At 39.6% G+C, this 18269-nt stretch overlaps 1 protein-coding gene across 1 annotated transcript in view; it reads left to right on the top strand.

The window, feature by feature from the left end:
* The window catches only part of adcy8 (adenylate cyclase 8 (brain)), a 146335-nt gene extending 130038 nt beyond the window's left edge, over positions 1 to 16297 (top strand). Inside the window, exons 15-18 of the mRNA XM_041992913.1 lie at positions 6089 to 6235; positions 9463 to 9555; positions 12241 to 12355; positions 14754 to 16297. Of these exons, the coding sequence (XP_041848847.1) occupies positions 6089 to 6235; positions 9463 to 9555; positions 12241 to 12355; positions 14754 to 15253 (855 nt within the window). The 3' untranslated portion in view covers positions 15254 to 16297. The remainder of the gene's footprint in view (positions 1 to 6088; positions 6236 to 9462; positions 9556 to 12240; positions 12356 to 14753) is intronic.
* Positions 16298 to 18269: the final 1972 nt, after the last annotated feature.

The raw sequence follows: 18269 nt of genomic DNA, 5'->3' as shown, positions 1-18269 counted from the left end.
ACATGGACAAAATTGCTGGTACCCTTCAGTTAATGAAAGAAAAACTCACAATGGTCACAGAAATAACTTCTATCAAATTTAACCAATAAAAGAAATATTTCACTTAAAAAAGGAAGAAGTCAGATCAAATAAAACCCTCATTTGAAAATAAGGATTTTTTTTTTCTTAGTAATCTAAATCTTTTGTACTTGATAGGGATGGTGGACAGGCCTGGAAAACAAGTACCGGACCGACTCTTTCAGTCACTGAAGATGAATGTTTTCATTGAATGATTCTGATAGACCACATCTAAATGCAACAGCGACACCGTAGCTCTTCAGTTTTCATAAAGCAGCACCTCACCTCCCACATCTGGACTCTCCAGCTCATTTTACACTGCAGACTTACTCCGCACTTTTATTTCAGTCTGTTAGCTGAGCTTTGCTTTTCCAGCCTGCACACACAAGAAGAGGCTGTGTAATTACTTTTCAAACTCTATACAGACAAAATTAGCTGGGCGGTTCATTCAGCCGGAAATCTTTGTTGAGCAGCAGACTTTCTGTTTTTTTACCATTATTATCATTTGGGGTGCATGCTTTGATTTAATTTTAATAACAAGTTGTCAGTCAGCAGCAGAGAGCGCATTGAATTGTCTCTCAGTGGCAGCAGTGATTCAGCTACCCTCAACTCTGCAGGAAGTCAAACTAAACTATCTTCATCTTTTATTGTTCATTTTCACTGCCCTTTTCCTTTCCGACTCTTAAAATCCCATAAATGGAACATTTTCCGCATGTTTTACTTTTTAAATCTAAATTGAATGAACACAGTTTAAGTTTGTTTACTTCATTTACTTTAAACCACATAAAGCTAAATGTGTGTTCTAAATGGATCTTTGATCCATGCAGATTTCAGTATGTTGACAGCCCAAAAAGACTAAAAATTTCTATTTGTTTTAATCTAATTTTTAAGATTAATTATACTTAAAAGTGAGAAAGCTTCACCTTTTAAAGGGCTGGCTCAGTCCTTCTCTACAATGAGCTTCCAGCAGTTAAGATGATGACATGAGTTGTGGCTGAAACTCCATCACCAGGGGTAAAGCTTAAATTGGTTTTCTTGACCTAATCTTGGAAAAGGTGAAAGGAGTACTTTATTCCCGGCTCCTCATGATTCAGTATTGTAGTTTACCAATTCAGCATTGGCTGATGACAGTATTTGGAGGGGGAGGACAGTCTGGAGTCATGTCCTCATTTGCCCTTGTTGGGCTCCTTCATTATCGACTCCTCCAATCTTTTTTCAGAAACAAAGATTAAGTGTCGTCTGAATTATGAATGTCAGGAGAGGAGTGCTGGCTGTTGTGCCCCTGTGCCTGATTCTAATTAAAAAGAACATGATTAAAAATGCATCCATTAGGATAGTTTGGGTCCTGATCACTTGTTACATTATTAATCAGGCTGTTTATTGTTTTGTGATTTAGATTCCACAGCTCCAGGTTATTAATAGCCTCCTGCTCTCATGAAGATGTGATAAGGATTTTGTAATCGTTCAAGTTACAAACAGCTTAGGGTAATTTCTGTTTACAGGTGTTTTTTTTTTTTTTTTCTTTTTTCTTTTTGTAGACAAGCTTTCTTATAATTTATTTAGTGTTAAGGAATAGTTCTCCAGGATCCATGAAGGTCTTAACAGAATGAAGGGAGGATCCATCCCTTCATTAGGCCCATTGAAGCCTGGGTTCTGGAAAGGATTCATCTCTCCATCAGACATGTCGCCACTAATCTTCAGTCCAGTTCGTGTGTCATACCCCAGCATTTTCTCCCCATTTCCCTTCTGGGTTCTCTTACAGCCACGTTTCTATGGAAACCATTTCAGATGAGGCTTCGGCCAAAGTAGATGGATCAACTGAAGGTTTAGATGCATCTCTCAGGTCCTGGTTCAGGTCTTTGCTGGATTTATTTGTATTTCTTCAGGACATCACTTTCAGATCCTATTCATGTGCTGCAGATGTTTTTAGTTCTGACTTCTTCTTTTGTCCTCCACGTGTCCAGTTTCTGCCTCCATGCCGAGATATGCAGAGTTCCCAGAAATCACCTTGTTGCTGCTAAAATCCTGTTTTCTGTCTGTCAGACTGTCTGATCTTTTCTGGTTTTCAGAAATGCGGCTTAGGAAATAGGAACAAATTATGTCCAAGTCATTATATCTTAAAATAATGGAAAGAAAAGGCTAAAAATATACTGCCTAAATCAAGAATGACAAAATTTCCAAAGTATACAGACACTTGAGTGTAAAAAACTAATGGGTTGAGCCAGCTCTAAAGGCACATTTATGCTCCCTTACGTACGTAAATAGGTACGTGTTAAAGTTTGTTTTCTTCCACTTCTTCTCCGGTTTGTTTCTTTTGCTGGTTTTGTCTCAGCTGTGGTGCTTAACGCTGACCCCACAGTTTAAGGTGGTATTGCTCCATTTGCTGCATCAAGCAACAGATTGGCAAGGCCTTCGAAAACGGGAAAAAATTACATGCATAAACAACACAGGAGACAGACGAAAGTGTTCGTCCATCTGTGTATTAGGGCTGCAACTAATGACTATTCTGATGGTCGATTAGTCACTATTAAAACGACTAGTCGACCAATTGGATTATGTATCTCATAATTATTAAATGGATCTTATTTCACTTTCAGATTTTAAATCTTGCTGATGGATGGATGGATGGATGGATGGATGGATGGATGGATGGATGGATGGATGGATGGACAGTTGATGGGTAAATTAGTTGTCGAATATTTTTATTGTCGACTATTGTCAACAACGTTGATTAATCGTTGCAGCCCTACTGTATATCCATCTTTTGCATTGAGCATTAATGGGTCTTAAAAATGTACTACAGAACTTTTGCAGTTTTTCCAGCAACCCACCCCTTATCTACGGCTAAACTGGCATCCATTTTTGCATCCTACCTGTACTGTGTGATATCTCCTGCCAGTAAAAGTCTTATCCTGACTCTTGTTCTGGTCTTTTGTCTCTTCTTTTTCCCTCTCTTCTTCCAATAATTTCTTCTTGCATTTTGTTGTTGAATCAGTCACAGTGCATGTTCAAAATGGCTTTACATCCACTTTAGCGTGTGAAGGGAAACTTGGCTGCAACATCAGGGGGCGTCACAGATGAAAATGCTCTATAGCTCGGTCTCAACCTTGGGATTTTGTTGGGCAGTGACACCTTCAAAAATGTTTGTGATAGATGTCACTGTGCCATCAAACAAGTCTAGAATGCAGTTTTATGTCTAAAATTCATGTAATGCGTCCTTAAGGGTGCATCACCAGAATAGTCTTGGGGATTTGGTCCAGTTGGTTGGGGAATTCAGAAAAATGTAGTACTTTCCTTTGGTTTGGTTTGCTTTCACTCTGCGCTTTACTCAAGCGAACCAGACCATCTAAACAACATTACGCAGTTACAACTGCTAAGGGCAATATTCCCCAAAATGACCACTGACCACGAAGAAAGAAGAAAAGTTGAATTATTGATTGAACTGACAGTTAAATTCATTGTCGACTAATTTTATTGTCGACAGTTGTTGACAATGTTGACTAATCATTGCAGCCCAATCCAGCATGTTGTGCTATGATGCATCTATGTCACACCCTCTTTTTGGTCCATTGGATGGTCTGTTTGCTTTCACACTGCAAGCGAACTGCACAACTTGCAAGTAAACTGAAATCCTTGGTTTTTAAGTGAAACAGAGCTCACGCCTTTGGTCCACTCCAGGGTGGAAATGAGCATTCACACTGCTTCAAACAAACCAGACTATCTGTGGGAGTGGACCAGGGTTTGTTTAAAGCAGACCAAACAGACCTATAAAATGCCAACAGATTAGCCATCTGAGTCTCAAAGTGACTGTTTTTACTGTCACCACCCATATGCTGCTGAGGTCAGCTGTAGCAGTGCAGTGGGGATGGAGGGCGACTCTTGTTCCTCTTAACGCTGCTCTACTGCCTTTGGCTTCACAATAGTTGTACTTTATACAGCTTCCTACCATGGCTCACTATGTGACCATGGCAACCATAGAATCTACAGAGAAGAAAAACAATGCCAGACATGATGTTACTAAATTACACACCTCCTTATCAAGGAGTGGAAAGGGCATCAAGACAAACTTCAGCATCAACCTTGGATATTTATTTAATTAACTGTATTAATCCTGTCATATTATAAACTGTCTCACTCTGTTTGCAGCATCAAGATAAGTGAATTGTGGTCAAGAGCAACTTGTGGTGTTCAGGCAGCAGGAGGGTGGCCAGGCTTGTGTTAGCAACGCTCTAATCAGTTGACAAATCAAAACACACAACACTGATGTTGCTGTATGAAGCTCTTACAGAAGCACACTCAGAGATGGCACCAACTCAGCTCAATTAAATCAACCAAATACAAACTTGGTGATGAAGAGTATCACATAAGGGCCATTAAAAGCTTGATTTTGTGTATGCACCCATCTGCATTCAGCACTTCACAGCGTGTAGAAGACATCTTTGAAATGTGCTGAAGAGGTTTCACTTGCAGGAGGAAATCCCCCAAATGAACTGAAGTGGTTCTACAAAGACACAGTAAAGGATGAAGAAATTAAATTAGCTAGACCAACTTTTACTTTGATGCTTGGACATTTTACAAAGCTCATTAAGCATGTATAATGACAGTGGGGATGTTCCATTAAAGTCAGAGGCTTATTTTCAGTGTGTAATTACATTAAGAATTTGATGAGGATGCAGAGACAGATCTTCTCTTGAATTATTAACTTGAAATGTTGAACTCTGTTTGGACTTTATGTTCAGCCTATTAGTACAATATTCTATTAATGATGCAATGAATTTCTGCATGTGACATTAGTTTGCAAGGACATGCTGTTTCATGTCAGCAGGCACACTGCACTTGTGTTATGTATCAACAGTGCCACCCTGTGGTAGAAGCCATGTACGACAGTATTCAGACATCTCCTGCATAGACTGGTGGGAGTCATTATGAGTCAGAAAAGGACTTTACAGTGCAGATGCAAGAATCTTTTACTTTTATCTATGAATTCATTCTCTCAAATTAAAATAAAATAGAGTGAGGATGTTCCCTCACAGCAGGAAGGTTCTGCTGTTAGCAGGCATGCATGTTAAAATTGAACAATATTGATGAATAGCAACAAGCTAGAGAGGTAATTTATCTTTTGGAAAAATTTGGAGTGTACTTTCAGTTTTTAGCCTCATTTGTTAACACAGAGGCTGGGTTATATGACCTATACTGCACCTAGTAAAAGGCAAGTGCAAGATTTCTTTGAAACCTTTGATCATGCATCTTTTTTTACAGTTAATGGTTCAGTGACAAATAACTTTACTTCATATTTGCTGAAGCTAAAAATGCCCTAACTGACACATGAGTCAGACTTTTTTATATAAGAAATCAGGTTACTCCTGCAAGCTGCAATAATCCACTGTGATTAAAAACAATCACAAAGAGTCTGTTACAGGAGTAAATCAGTGGAACATCTAGAGCAGGGATCACCAGCTCTAGACGTTTTGGGCAAGTAGTGTTCTGCAGGTTTTAGTTGTTTTCCTGCTGCAACACCCCTGACTCATTGGAATGGGTCATAGAGAGGCTTGTAAAAAACTTCACAACAAGCTGCTGGAGAACAATTTAATTTGAATGAGATTTGTTGCAGCAGGGAAACATCTAAAACCTGCAGAACACTGGCCCAAGAGGTCTGGGATTGGTGATCCCTACTCTAGAGTGTGTTGGAGCAGGGAACCATGTAAAACCAGCAGGACTGCAGTCCTATTGGACCGGAGCTGAAGTCTTCATCATTTTATCCAATTTGTCCTTAATTATGGATTCTGTTTGTGGAAATTAGTCCTGTGATACAGGGACTAAGTATTTTTCCTGATGGAAATGAAAACTTCTGAAACTACACTTGTTGTAGTTTTTTGTCCATGTTTGTACAAAATTGTGTTACTTTATGAAAAAAGAGCCCCCATTGCATTAAGAGCATCACAGAGCTGGTAGACTGGTATAAGCTCACACTTGAAATGTGTATTAACAAAAGTATTTTCATCCTGAGGTGCATGTGTTCTTTGTCTCACAGGAGCTGTATTCGCAGTCGTACGATGCCGTGGGTGTGATGTTCGCCTCCATCCCAGGCTTTGCTGACTTCTACTCCCAGACCGAGATGAACAACCAGGGAGTTGAGTGCCTGCGGCTCCTCAATGAAATCATCGCAGACTTTGACGAGGTGAGACGCCAACATGGAGGGCATCCACTTCTACCTCAGAACTACTTTAGAGGAGATGAGAACTTCTCTGATGTCATCTATTTTTGGAAAAAAAAAACAAACAAACAAACAAAAAAATGTACAAACATCCACATCTTTAATCATGTAAAAGAAACACATGAAAAATAAACTCACTTCAGGTTGTAGAGCTGCTTATTAAGTAATAGCCACAAAGTATTATAAACTGGTGTGTAAAGGAAGATATCAGGAGACAAAATAGACCAACAGCAGCCGCAGCAGCCAAGGCCAAAAATTCTGTGTTGTAAAAAGCAAACAATCTCAAAGCGAGATTAATCTTATAAATGTGGCTGTAATATATACATATATATATATATATATATATATATATATATATATATATATATATATATATATATATATATAAAGATTTTCAGCTTTTCTAAATTAACTTTACTGTTTTTTAACCTACAAATGCAACAAGTAGAATAAATTCACAGTGACGAATATTCTTTGGAGATCAGAGGATATTACTGTATTGCTGTGTAGATGGCAGAAAATCTGTAATCAATCAATCAATCAATCAATCAATCAATCAATCAATCAATCAATCAATCAATCAATCAATCAATCAATCAATCAATCAATCAATCAAATTTTATTCAAAAGCAACCCTAGTTGATCAAAGTGCCACTATCACGTGTGAAAGTATGATCTGAATTCCGGAGTTTCGGCTTTGTTACTGTAAAGGCAGCATCACCCATTGTTTGCATCTGGAGCTTGGTACTACCAGCAGGTGTTATTCAGAGGAGTGCAGGGTTCTGCTGGGCTGGTGAGGGTTCTGCATGTCACATAGATAAAGAGGTGCAAGGCCATGGATGGAAGAGAAAAGAAACAGTAGGATTTTGAACTGAATTCTGAATTGAACCGGGAGCCAGTGGGGAGAGTACAGGACAGGAGTGATGTGGTCATGTTTATGGGTATTGGTGAGGAGCTGGGCAGCTGAATTCTGCACGAGCGGTTATTTCAATGTAGAAGGTGTTGCAATAGTCCAAGTGTGAACTGATAAAGGCATTGATTGTTTGTTCAAGGTCCTTATGGCTGAGGAATTGAGATTATTGTCCAAAGTCATTCCCAAGATTCCTGACTGCATGGCTGAAGTGGGTGTTCAAAGGTGTGACATCTGGAGCTGTGTTTGTTGAACTGGAGGCACCAAAGAAGATGAATTCAGTCTTTGACTCAGACAGAGGAAGTTCTGTGACAGCCAGTGTTTAATGTCATGCAGACACATTCGGATAGACTTTGTGTCCTGAATCACTGCAGCACAAGTCCCTGATGGCCCACCTGCTGGGCCAGGTGGGTCAGGAGGATGGAATGGTCCATTGTGTCAAATGCTGCAGTAAGGTCCCACATTACAAGCAACACAGGATTTTAAAGCATCCAAGGACAGCAGCACATCGTTCTGCACTTTTAGTAGTGCAGACTCTGTGTCATGGCGTGCTCTGAAACAGGATTGGAATTTTGTGAATATGTTATTGTTAAAAAAATTCTCAATGAACGACAGACTCTCAGATTGGTAGGAGAAACAGGTGTTTACTGTAATTGCAGGAGTCCACACAGAGTTTGAACACACAGGTTCCCATACAAGATTTTGGCAAGCTTTCCCAGAACTTTAGAGAGAAGGGTCAGATGGGACACTGGTCTGAAATTTGAGAGAAATGATGGGTCAAGGTTAGGTATTTTATAAGCCTGATCACAGCCTGCTTAAAAACTGACCTCAGGCTAGTGTTGAAAAAGGGAGGAAGCATGGCTCAATGTCAAAAACCTGTTTAAGCGCCCTGGATAGAACAATGTCCAGAGGACAGATGGTAGAGCTCAGCTTCTGGATAACCTCAGAGAGCTGCGAGAGTGATACTGACTGTAAAACTCATCCTGTGGTTCATGATATATATTTAAGCTCTGCTTAAACAATGAACAAAGCGGTATAGACAGCAGATGGATGGATAATTAACATATGAGAGGTATTGTGCGCTCTTTTTTTCTTGCATTACTGATGACCTGTTATGTCAGTTTGATAGAGAATGTAAGGGTATACCTCACTCTCCTTTCACCTTCACTTAATACTGGTTTTAACTGGTTAAATAAGGTTGTTTAGCAAAAAATTGACAAATCAGGTAGAGAGTAAAAACAGTGAAGATGTAAGTTAATTGCAGACTAAGATTTAAACATTAAATCCTACCCTTCTTAACCCTTTGCATGTTTGTTTGATTTTTTGGAATTTTGAAATTTCATGCAGTGAACAGATGCGTTTAGCTATGAAGATTAAAAGTGAACTCGTGTGTGACTTTGTAGGCTGGTCTCATAGTTTAAATGTAAAATTTTTAACAATCCTGAAGTTGAAAATTCACGGCCTGAGCAATAAAAACAAAAAAAAACAAAAGTATTGATTCAGAGGGTTATAGCTAAATAAATAAATAGAAACTGAATTCCAATGTTTCTTGAAAATATAAAATATCTGATTAGCTTTTTAGAGAAACCTGTTGAAATCAAAGCTCAGACTCATTTGAAAACAAGCTTTGTGTAATCAGAAAGTTGGGCTAAAGTTTAGCCAGTCTTCACCTGTGTGATGGGGGATGGTTCCACTGATGCAGAAGTGGATGCTGGTTGTTGAGACATACGAATGCTATGCTACCGTCTAGGTGACAATGTACAGTATTTTTTTGGGCGGTCTGTTGTTTTTTCAGCAGGATGATGTCAGACTTCATTCTGCTTGACATCCTACAGTGTGGTTTGACTGCTGCCTTCAGTCCACATCTGTCTCCTGTCGAAAATGCATGGAGCATCTTCAGTTCCCAAATGATAAAAAAGTGTCTTTTTGTTTTAATTCTGTTTGCATCCAATTCTAGATTTGTTTGTATTCACTAAATATGTTAGTCAGTGAAGACCTTGAAAATAATTTCTTTTGTACTGGCTGTCAAATGTTTACAAATATGAAGAAATGACAGATTTCAGTCTTCATTTCATTTTGATAAAAACGTCAATGTTTCTGGGAATTGTGTTTGTATTTACAGAGTTCTGAATCAGTTAAATCTGGAGAAGACAGGGCTGCATTTAGCACACATTGGTAGTTTTTTTTACTTTGGATTTCTTCAGTAGAAAGTTTTATGTAATCAGGAAACAAAATAAACCCGACTGATTTATAAAATGTCTCTCTGCATGATTTGCCCCAGCTGCTGGGTGAGGACCGTTTCCAGGACATCGAGAAGATCAAGACGATTGGCAGCACCTACATGGCCGTCTCTGGTTTATCGCCTGAAAAACAGGTGAGGCCTCCAGGAGTCATTATAAACTTAACCAGCCACAGTGACTGATTGTGTTTATCCTCAGGACAGCAATACAGTAAATTTAGCACGTAGAAAAGTTTTTATACTTAAGCAGTTCTTTAAATTATGCCATTAGGATATGTCTATTGAATTTATGCTTCCCTATTGGATGGTGTATCGATGTCTATGAAACCACAGATGTACAGCACAAGCTGGATGTAGATTTATTCCATACCTAAAGAATGGTAATATAAGTAAGATCACAAAATGAAAAGTCATTGTGGCTGTTGTGGTTAGTGCTGTCAGAGGTGTGTGTAAAAGTTAAAAAAACACTGCCTGTCCAAAAATAAATAAATAAATAAATAAATAAAATTCACAGACTAATATTTTGATGGACCGCCTTTAGCTTTGAGTCAGCATTATTTTGATAAGCTTCCACAATGTTACAACATTTATTACCATCTAGAGTTGCATTCATTTTTCACCAAGTTCTTGTAATGTTGGTGGAAGAGTCGAACCCCTGCCCTGTGGTTTCTCTGATAAGCTTCCTCCAGCACATCCTTAAGATTCTCAATGGGGTTCAGGTCTGGAAAATTCATGTGTTAAAATAATGTCTCCTGTTCCCTGAACCACTCTTTCACAATCTGAGCCCCATGAATCCTGGCATTGTCATTTTGGAAAATACCATGTCATTAGGCAAGATGGAACAACCTGCTCAGTATATTCAGGTATCAGCTGACTTCATTCTTTGGACACATAATGTTGCTGAACATAGACCTGACCAACTGCAGCAACCCCAGATCATAGACTCCCCCCATAGGCTTGTACAGTAGGTACTAGGCATGATGGCTGCATCACTTCATCTGCCTCTCTTCTTACCCTGAAGCTCCAATCACTCAGGAACGGGATAAATCTGGACTCGTCAGACCACATTACCTTCTTCCATTGCTCTAGAGTCCAATCGTTATGCTCTCTAGCAAACTGAAGCTTTATTTTTCTAATTATCTTCACTGATTAGTGGTTTTGTTATGACTACAAAGTTGTTCAGTCCCAATCCCTTGAGTTTCCTTCACAATGTTCATGTGGAAATATTCTTACTTTCATTATTAAACAGTAGTGTAACATCATGGTGAAAGGTCCAGAGGCAAATATTTTATTGTGCCCCCAACCCTGCCCTAACCACAAACACACGCTTGTGTGTGCTGCATGCATGCACGCACGTATGCACACACAGTTGGCAGGGCATCTGTCTCCTATGCGAGAAAGCTGAAAGCTCCCACAAACAACAAATATTAACACCTTCCAGTTGGGTCCTCAGGTAAGACCCTTAACGCTGCTGTCTAACCACCTTCAGATGTAAGTGGAGAAAAGAGTCTTCTAAATGGCTGTAGAATAGAATCCTGCAAACCCGCCTTTCAGCACCATGGACAGTGGCCGAGACGCCATGTCAACACTTTAACTTTTTTTTTCACAGAAACAATGCGGTGCATCATCCTGCACTTTGTTCAGTGTGCCTGGGTGGATAGCATGGAACACCTCATTAGTTTCACTCATAGAAATGACCCTCTGTGAAAGCTGGCAGTAATGATGTCCAGGCTGGCGCTGAAGACATTTATTCTGAAACAGCTGTCGCCATCAATCATCATCAATTTCATCTTTACAGAGTTCTTCAAAGTGCTATTTTACTCTTCTTTTGTAAATTTACGTGAACTTGCTCTGTGCTCACCATTTTTGTTTTTTCTTCCTTCGTGGGACCCTGACAGCGTTTGGTTTCGGTGCTGCTGCACCGGTTGCACCGTTGATGTTTATGGCACTCATCCCAAGTTCTACTGATGATCACTGATCACCGATCAACATCATTCAAGACGTTTTTATGACCACATTTGTTCCTGGAAGACGACAGTTACCCACTATCCTTCCAGTTTTTTATAATGTGTTGGACACTTTTTAACCCAGTTTTAGTATTTTTCTACATCTCCTTAGATGTTTTCTCTGCTTGATGCCAATGATCTGACCCTTCTGAAACAGATCAACATCTTCCACGACTTCAGGATGTGTCTTCCCACAGATTTTTCAGGTTTTGTTGTTTCAACATCTACCAGGTTCAGTGGCATCATGACCCGCTGTTCTGAATAACTTAAAGTTATTAGAATGAATAAGATATTATTTATCAAATGGAGGATGTTTTTTTTCTCCCTCTTAGTTGGTTTTAGGGTAAAACATATACTTGAAATTCCTCCAATTGTCTCTTATCTTTTTTAACCATGTTAAAAACACAGTTTACAACAACACAGTTGTGCAGCTGTAACTGATGAATTCAGGCTTTTATCAAGCAGAGTTCTCAAAAGCTTCCCGAGGCTCCGCAAGCTAAATGAATGTGATCACAACAAATCTCATAAATGTAACATCAGGAGAGAACTCAACAAATCATGTATTAGCACAAGTAGCAGCATTTATGAATTGTCAGCTGAAATGCATCAGTAAAGGAATGTCAAGTCATTGCCTGTCACCATGGAAACAGAATTTTTATTTTAAAGACTCCACAGGATGAGCGAACAGTTTTGAGATACATTGTTCATCCCACCAACCTCCAGAGACAACTTTCCACTTTTGTGTCTGACGTCACTGCCCTCCAGCTGGTGCTGACGTTCAGCTCACTCTTCTCATCTTCTCTGAATCCCACAGCAATGTGAAGATAAATGGGGTCACCTGTGTGCACTGGCAGACTTCGCCATCGCCCTCAATGAGAGCATCCAGGAGATTAACAAGCACTCCTTCAACAACTTTGAGCTGAGGATCGGTAAGAGCTTTATGTCATTCAGGGAAGATCTTTTTTTTATTCTTTTCTCTTTTTTTCAGCAAATGGCTCCAGATAGTCACTGGTTTGTCCTTCAGTCAAGCTGTTGAGAAACATTTTAGACTGAAACTGAAAACATGAATGAAAAATGTCAGAAAAATACATAATAAATAAGGAGACTTAATAAAGGATGTTTTTGTGCTTTTTAACATGATAAATGTAGTTTCTCTAGCAGAAGCTGTAGCACTAAATAAAAAAGCTCTGTGCATGTCCCTGTGGAAAACAGTGGCAAGCCAGAAACAAGGAGAGACAGCAATATGTCCTGCAGGAAGTAAGAAATCAAAATGATGGTGTGATCATGCTGCCATGTGTTCATGTTCTGAGTTGAGTTGAACAAGTGATCATTTATTAATCCCAAAGAAATGATTATGTTTACAGTGTACAAGGTGAACTTTCTGAGAAGACAACATAAACCAAAACTATCCTCCTTTAGTCTCATCATCCTGTCCTGAGCTAGCACAAGTTAGCTTTTTCTGTTTGTAGATATGTTATTTTCTCTTTCTCTCTTTTTCTCTTTCTATTTTTCTGTTTGTAGATATGTTATTTTCTCTTTCTCTCTTTTTCGCTTTCTATTTTTTTGTTTTCTACTTTTTATTTGTTGGAATATGTTTCTCTTTACTCTTCTGGTGTTGTTAGGAGATTTTGCATCTTATCATTGTTTTGGATTTTACTGTTGGTTGTCATCAGTGGTTAAAAAAGAAAAACAGTACATTTCCAATATCCCTGCTCTGTCCAAGTTCACTAATTTAATTTTCCAGTGTTCTAAAATTCACCATGAAGATCAAGAAATAATGGTTTAAACTTCCCCCTCTGTACTCTCCCTTTTGCTCCTGCTGTACATCTCACATGTTTCTTCTTATGCAGTGTTTATCTGGATTTGGGAGTTAACACTAGGAATTACTTGGACTTTATAAAACTAAAAGCTACTTCTGCATGTAATTAAGTCTCCTAGTAGCATCCATGCTCATCATATCAGGTGCTGAAAACTGCAGAACTCCTTCAACCCTGTACGATAGTCCTCTGAAAGCTGAGGGGTTTCCAGAGAACTTCAAATTATCCACTAAAACCCTTTATTTCTTAGCCTTTGAGAAATATAGAAAAAATGTGTGTGGTTAAATCCTAGGCTATTATTATATTGAACATGATTTAATCTCTTTATGTTCCTGTATAAAATACAAAACATCGCACCAGGCTCAAAGTAAAAACATGCGTTTGTTGCACCACACCTGAATGGGTGAAGCTGCATCAAGTCCAAACCACTGTAGTGTTTTCATGGAGAAATTTTAAAAAATCTCAAGAAGAAACAACTGTGATGTATTAATATTTGACTAGTGCATTCAAAAACTGAAACTTATGATTCGGTAAAGGTAGAGTCTGGTAGAACTGGATGACCTTTCATCTCGTCATCCTGCTGAATAAAAGCCAACATATCATGGGGTGCTGCCATCTTGGGCTGTTGATGATGAACAACCTGTCAAAAAGTAACATCCAGGTCCTGAATCCTGGTGCCAAAGTCAATCATAAGCATCATTAACAACAATCATTAACAGGCTGGTGCAGAACGCAACAACAGTCTGTTGAGAAGATTGATTTAATTTGAGTTGGGTATGTCGGGGAAGAGAAACAACTGAAATCTGAAGGGTAATGTTCTCCAAGGACTTGAGCTGAAGTACACGGGTCTGGACCATCATAATTCTGGACTCTGGACCTGGTCTCAGGGCCACATCTAGAAACCAAATGCTGAAGACTCAAAAGCTGCAGCTCATCTAACAGGCTCCAAAAGTGGGTCAATCCCCAAACACTCTGTTAAACATCCCAGTTTACAAGAGAAACATGTTTATAGGCTGTTGTTTATTAGCTCAGTTATATTTTATCAGTTTATATTTTATTTTGATTAACATTATCCTTTACCTTAAAACAGGGATGTCCAGTTTTTGTCCTCGAGGGTTGCAGTCCTGCAGGTTTTAGATGTTTCCTGCCTCCGTACACCCGACTCAGGTTAATGGATAATTAAGAGACGCAAGCTGAACTCGACAACAAGCAGTTGTGGAAATCCATTTAGCTTAAATCAGCTCTGTTGGAGCAAGGAAATCTCTAAAACCTGCAGGACTGTAACCCTCAAGGACCATCATGAACATCACTGTCTTAACATGACTACGTCATCACAGAAATGCAATGAAACCAGACCCTTAAGTTATTAAATATCATTATAATCATATAAATCATATAAAGTACAAAAAGAATTCTCAGATTAATTTAAAACACAAAGCACTACCTTCCCAGCATCCCCGCTGCTCCCTACCTCTGTCCTAACATCTAACTACTTGTGTATCCTTGGCAGGTATGGCTCACGGCTCCGTCGTCGCTGGTGTGATCGGTGCCAAGAAGCCGCAGTACGACATCTGGGGGAAGACGGTGAACCTGGCCAGCCGCATGGACAGCACCGGCGTGAGTGGCAAGATCCAGGTGCCCGAGGAGACCTACCTGATCCTGAAAGAGCGCGGATTTGCCTTCGAGTACCGAGGCGAGATCTACGTGAAAGGCATCAGCGAGCAGGAGGGCAAAATCCGAACACACTTCTTGCTGGGCCGGGTGCAGCCCAACCCGCTCATCCTGCAGCCGCGCAAAATCACCGGCCAGTACTCGCTGGCGGCCGTGGTGCTCGGCCTGGTGCAGTCGCTCAATCGGCAGAAGCAGAAGCAGATTCTCAACGAGAACAACAACTCGGGCATCATGAAGGGCCACCACCACTACAACCGCAGGACGTTGTTAGCACACGGTGGCTCCGAGGTGGGAGGGGGCCATCACGCTGAAGCCGCTGATAAGACTGAGCTGTCCTGAAGAGCAGACCAGAGTTTTAGGTCCACACTGATTTCTTAGGGGCAGAGCTGCTCTTCAGGCAGAAATGATCCCAGTGGTTGAGTTTAACCTCAGTGGGTAAAGTGAAGGAAAGCCCTTTTTGTAGCATTCTCACAGAAAACAAAGGCTCTGCTGGTTTGGTGCAGTCTTAGCCTCCTTTTACTTTTCTTTTTCTAAAGCAGGTTTGTGTCCTTACACAAGGCTGAACTAAAGGACAACAACTCCTGAGCAGGATTAACAACAGGCATTCATTTCCCTTGTAGAGCCAAACTCCATTCCCAACACAAAATAAATAAATACATGGAACAGCAATTGTTAGTTAGATTTGAAAGGAAGAAAGACCAGTTTCATTTGTTGCAAAGATTCTCAGAGGATTTGATTTTAACAAATTCCAAATGTAAAATCATGTCAACATTTTTGGGCCCATTTCCCGAAAACTGCTTGCAAACACTAGTAGTAGCATTTTCTTAAAGATACATTAGCAAATCCTACAAATCCTCAGCAAATAATCACATAAAGACAGAAAGTCAGAAGTTTCCCAGATACCAGACATATTTGGGTCAAATCCAGGTTTCTTTTGGCACTCATGGCTCTGTTTCAGCACTGGCAAGTGTTGTGTGGGCCACAAGTGGACCAGATGTTTGTTGTTGGCCTGGACATGGCTTACAGCTAATATTTGTATTTTGTGGCCCAGGAGTGGGCCTAATATGGGAAGCCTTCCTTACAGCAGTTTCCTTGTGGGCCACGTGTGATGGTCATGTGGCTGAGTTTCGGCAGCAACACTCACATTTAGTCAACGCCGTAAGTCAAGGCCAAATTTGGGCCAAACAATTTTTTGCTGTCTGTGAATAAATGGGACAGGAAATCATGTGTTCTTGATGATCCCAGCTTCTGCACTGCATGAAGATAAATCAGGCCTGTTAGGTTGAAACAAGCTTATTGGAGAAATACTGAGCGTGTAAAGTGGAATGGAATAAAGTGCTATCTTGGTCCACCAGCCCTACATACTTTGATGAACCAAAACAAGCATCCAGTCATATCATCTTTTACCTTGAGGAGGTATCTGTGTAGATGTTCAGTGGCCCAAGTCATAGCAGCCATAACTGCTTAAAGAGAATGTATTTATGGTTTTTGAAGAGGTTTTAAATGCAGTATAACCTGTGAAGTTAGGCAATCTTTATATGTCTGGAGTGTCTAAGAAGCTGTAGAAAGAAAACATGCTGGTGCACCTAAGACCCAAGAATGTTTGAAAAAAAAATGGTTTGCAATGTGGATGAAACAAACACAAGCTCGAATTCAGCTGCTTCATTTATCTCTACGATCCCCAGCTTAACATGGCAGAGCCACATCTTCAGATCAAAAGTCAACAACTCACCTGCATCTGAAGGATAAAGGACACCATGAGAAGCGATAGAAGGCATTTATAGTGGCTTATAAAAGCATTCACTCCCTTTGGTTTTTTTCCAGTTTTGTTGCATTACAACCTGAAATTTGAATGATTATGTTTTAGGAAGTTATGTGACAGACTAACACAAAATTACACAAACAATAAAATATATAATAATATAATTATAATATAATAATATTAAAAGATAAAATAAAAACTAACGAGACTAGAAATGCATTCACCTATTGGCTTTGAAGCATTATAAAAATATGCTGTAAATTACGTGAAGAGATCACATAATTAGTTCATTTAAGTCCAGTCTAATTTTTTTCTGTGATTTACACCTGTTGTGAAAGTCTGCAAAAGCACAGGGCACATTCACACTGATGTGGTTTGGTCCACTTTAATCAAACCATGGTCCACGTCCACAGATAGTCCGGTTTGTTTGTTTTGTGACCAAAGATGTGAATTCTGGTCCTTTTGAAAACCAGGGGTTTTTGGCAAAATCCAGCAGACCAGAGAGAGGAAGTGACATATGACGCAACTTACCACAACATGTCAGATATCTGGCTGCCTTTCCTGCCGTTCATTCTGGACAGACTCAGGTGAAAACTGCATCGGGTTTCAGCTAGGGGTAGGACTTTTAACGCGTTAATCACGATTAATTCATTACAAAAAGATTAACGCATTAAAAAAATGTATGCATTTAATCACAGTTTGCATTCCAAACAACACAGTGTGCAGTTTCCAGTACACCAATTAAACTGATGGACACCTCAGAGCTTGAAGAAGAACCGGTGATGAAAGGTTGTAGGTGAACCGTCTAGAAAGAAGAGCGGATGGTTTTTAAGAAGTAAACGTCCGCTGTGAATCATTTATGTGTTACAGTAAAATGATCTTACAAATGAGAGAAGAATAGAAACTCATTCATCCCTCCACATGCTGATGAGTCGGTGTAACACCTGGTGGAGATGCAAAGCCACACTTAATAATGATGCGTAATTCCTTATTGATCCTGGAGGAAACTATCTCCTTGTTTGTTTTGCTGTGGGCAGATCAGCTCTGTTCCATATCAACTGTCCAACGTAGCACAAAAAATGCTAAAAGTATCTAGTTGTAGTCTTGTAAATAGTGACCCCACAAGATTCAGTCTTTGTAAAATCTCAGTCTGAGACTAGGCTAAGACTTAAAACTCTAAACATTTGTCTTTAGATGTGAGCAGGTGTGAGAAGGTAGTTTTTTAGAGGTTTTTGCAAACCCAGCATAAAAAATGTTGCTTTTTGAGGCAAATATTGTTATGAGACTAAAATGCAAATAATAGAGATTAATTCATTACAAAGCCTCTACTTAATTAGATTTTTGTTTTTTTTTTTAATCGAGTCCCACTCGATTAAAAAACAGAAACCACAAGACTGAATAAATGTATTGTTTCACTACTGTTTAACTTGCAGTGAATGAGCTGGTTTAAGTCCTGGCCAATCAATGAATCGGATTTTCTTCTTCTTTCTTCTTGGTCAGTGGTTGCTTCGGGGAATACCTCCCCCTCGCAAGCAGCTGTTGTAACTGCGTGGCATGGTGGAGGCGGTTTGGTCCGCTGGAGTTATGTGCAGT

Source organism: Melanotaenia boesemani, chromosome 8, assembly GCF_017639745.1.
Source record: "Melanotaenia boesemani isolate fMelBoe1 chromosome 8, fMelBoe1.pri, whole genome shotgun sequence".
In the NCBI taxonomy this organism is placed as follows: domain Eukaryota; kingdom Metazoa; phylum Chordata; class Actinopteri; order Atheriniformes; family Melanotaeniidae; genus Melanotaenia; species Melanotaenia boesemani.
The sequence above is the reverse complement of the archived record's forward strand: the minus strand, read 5'-3'. Positions and strand labels throughout refer to the sequence as shown.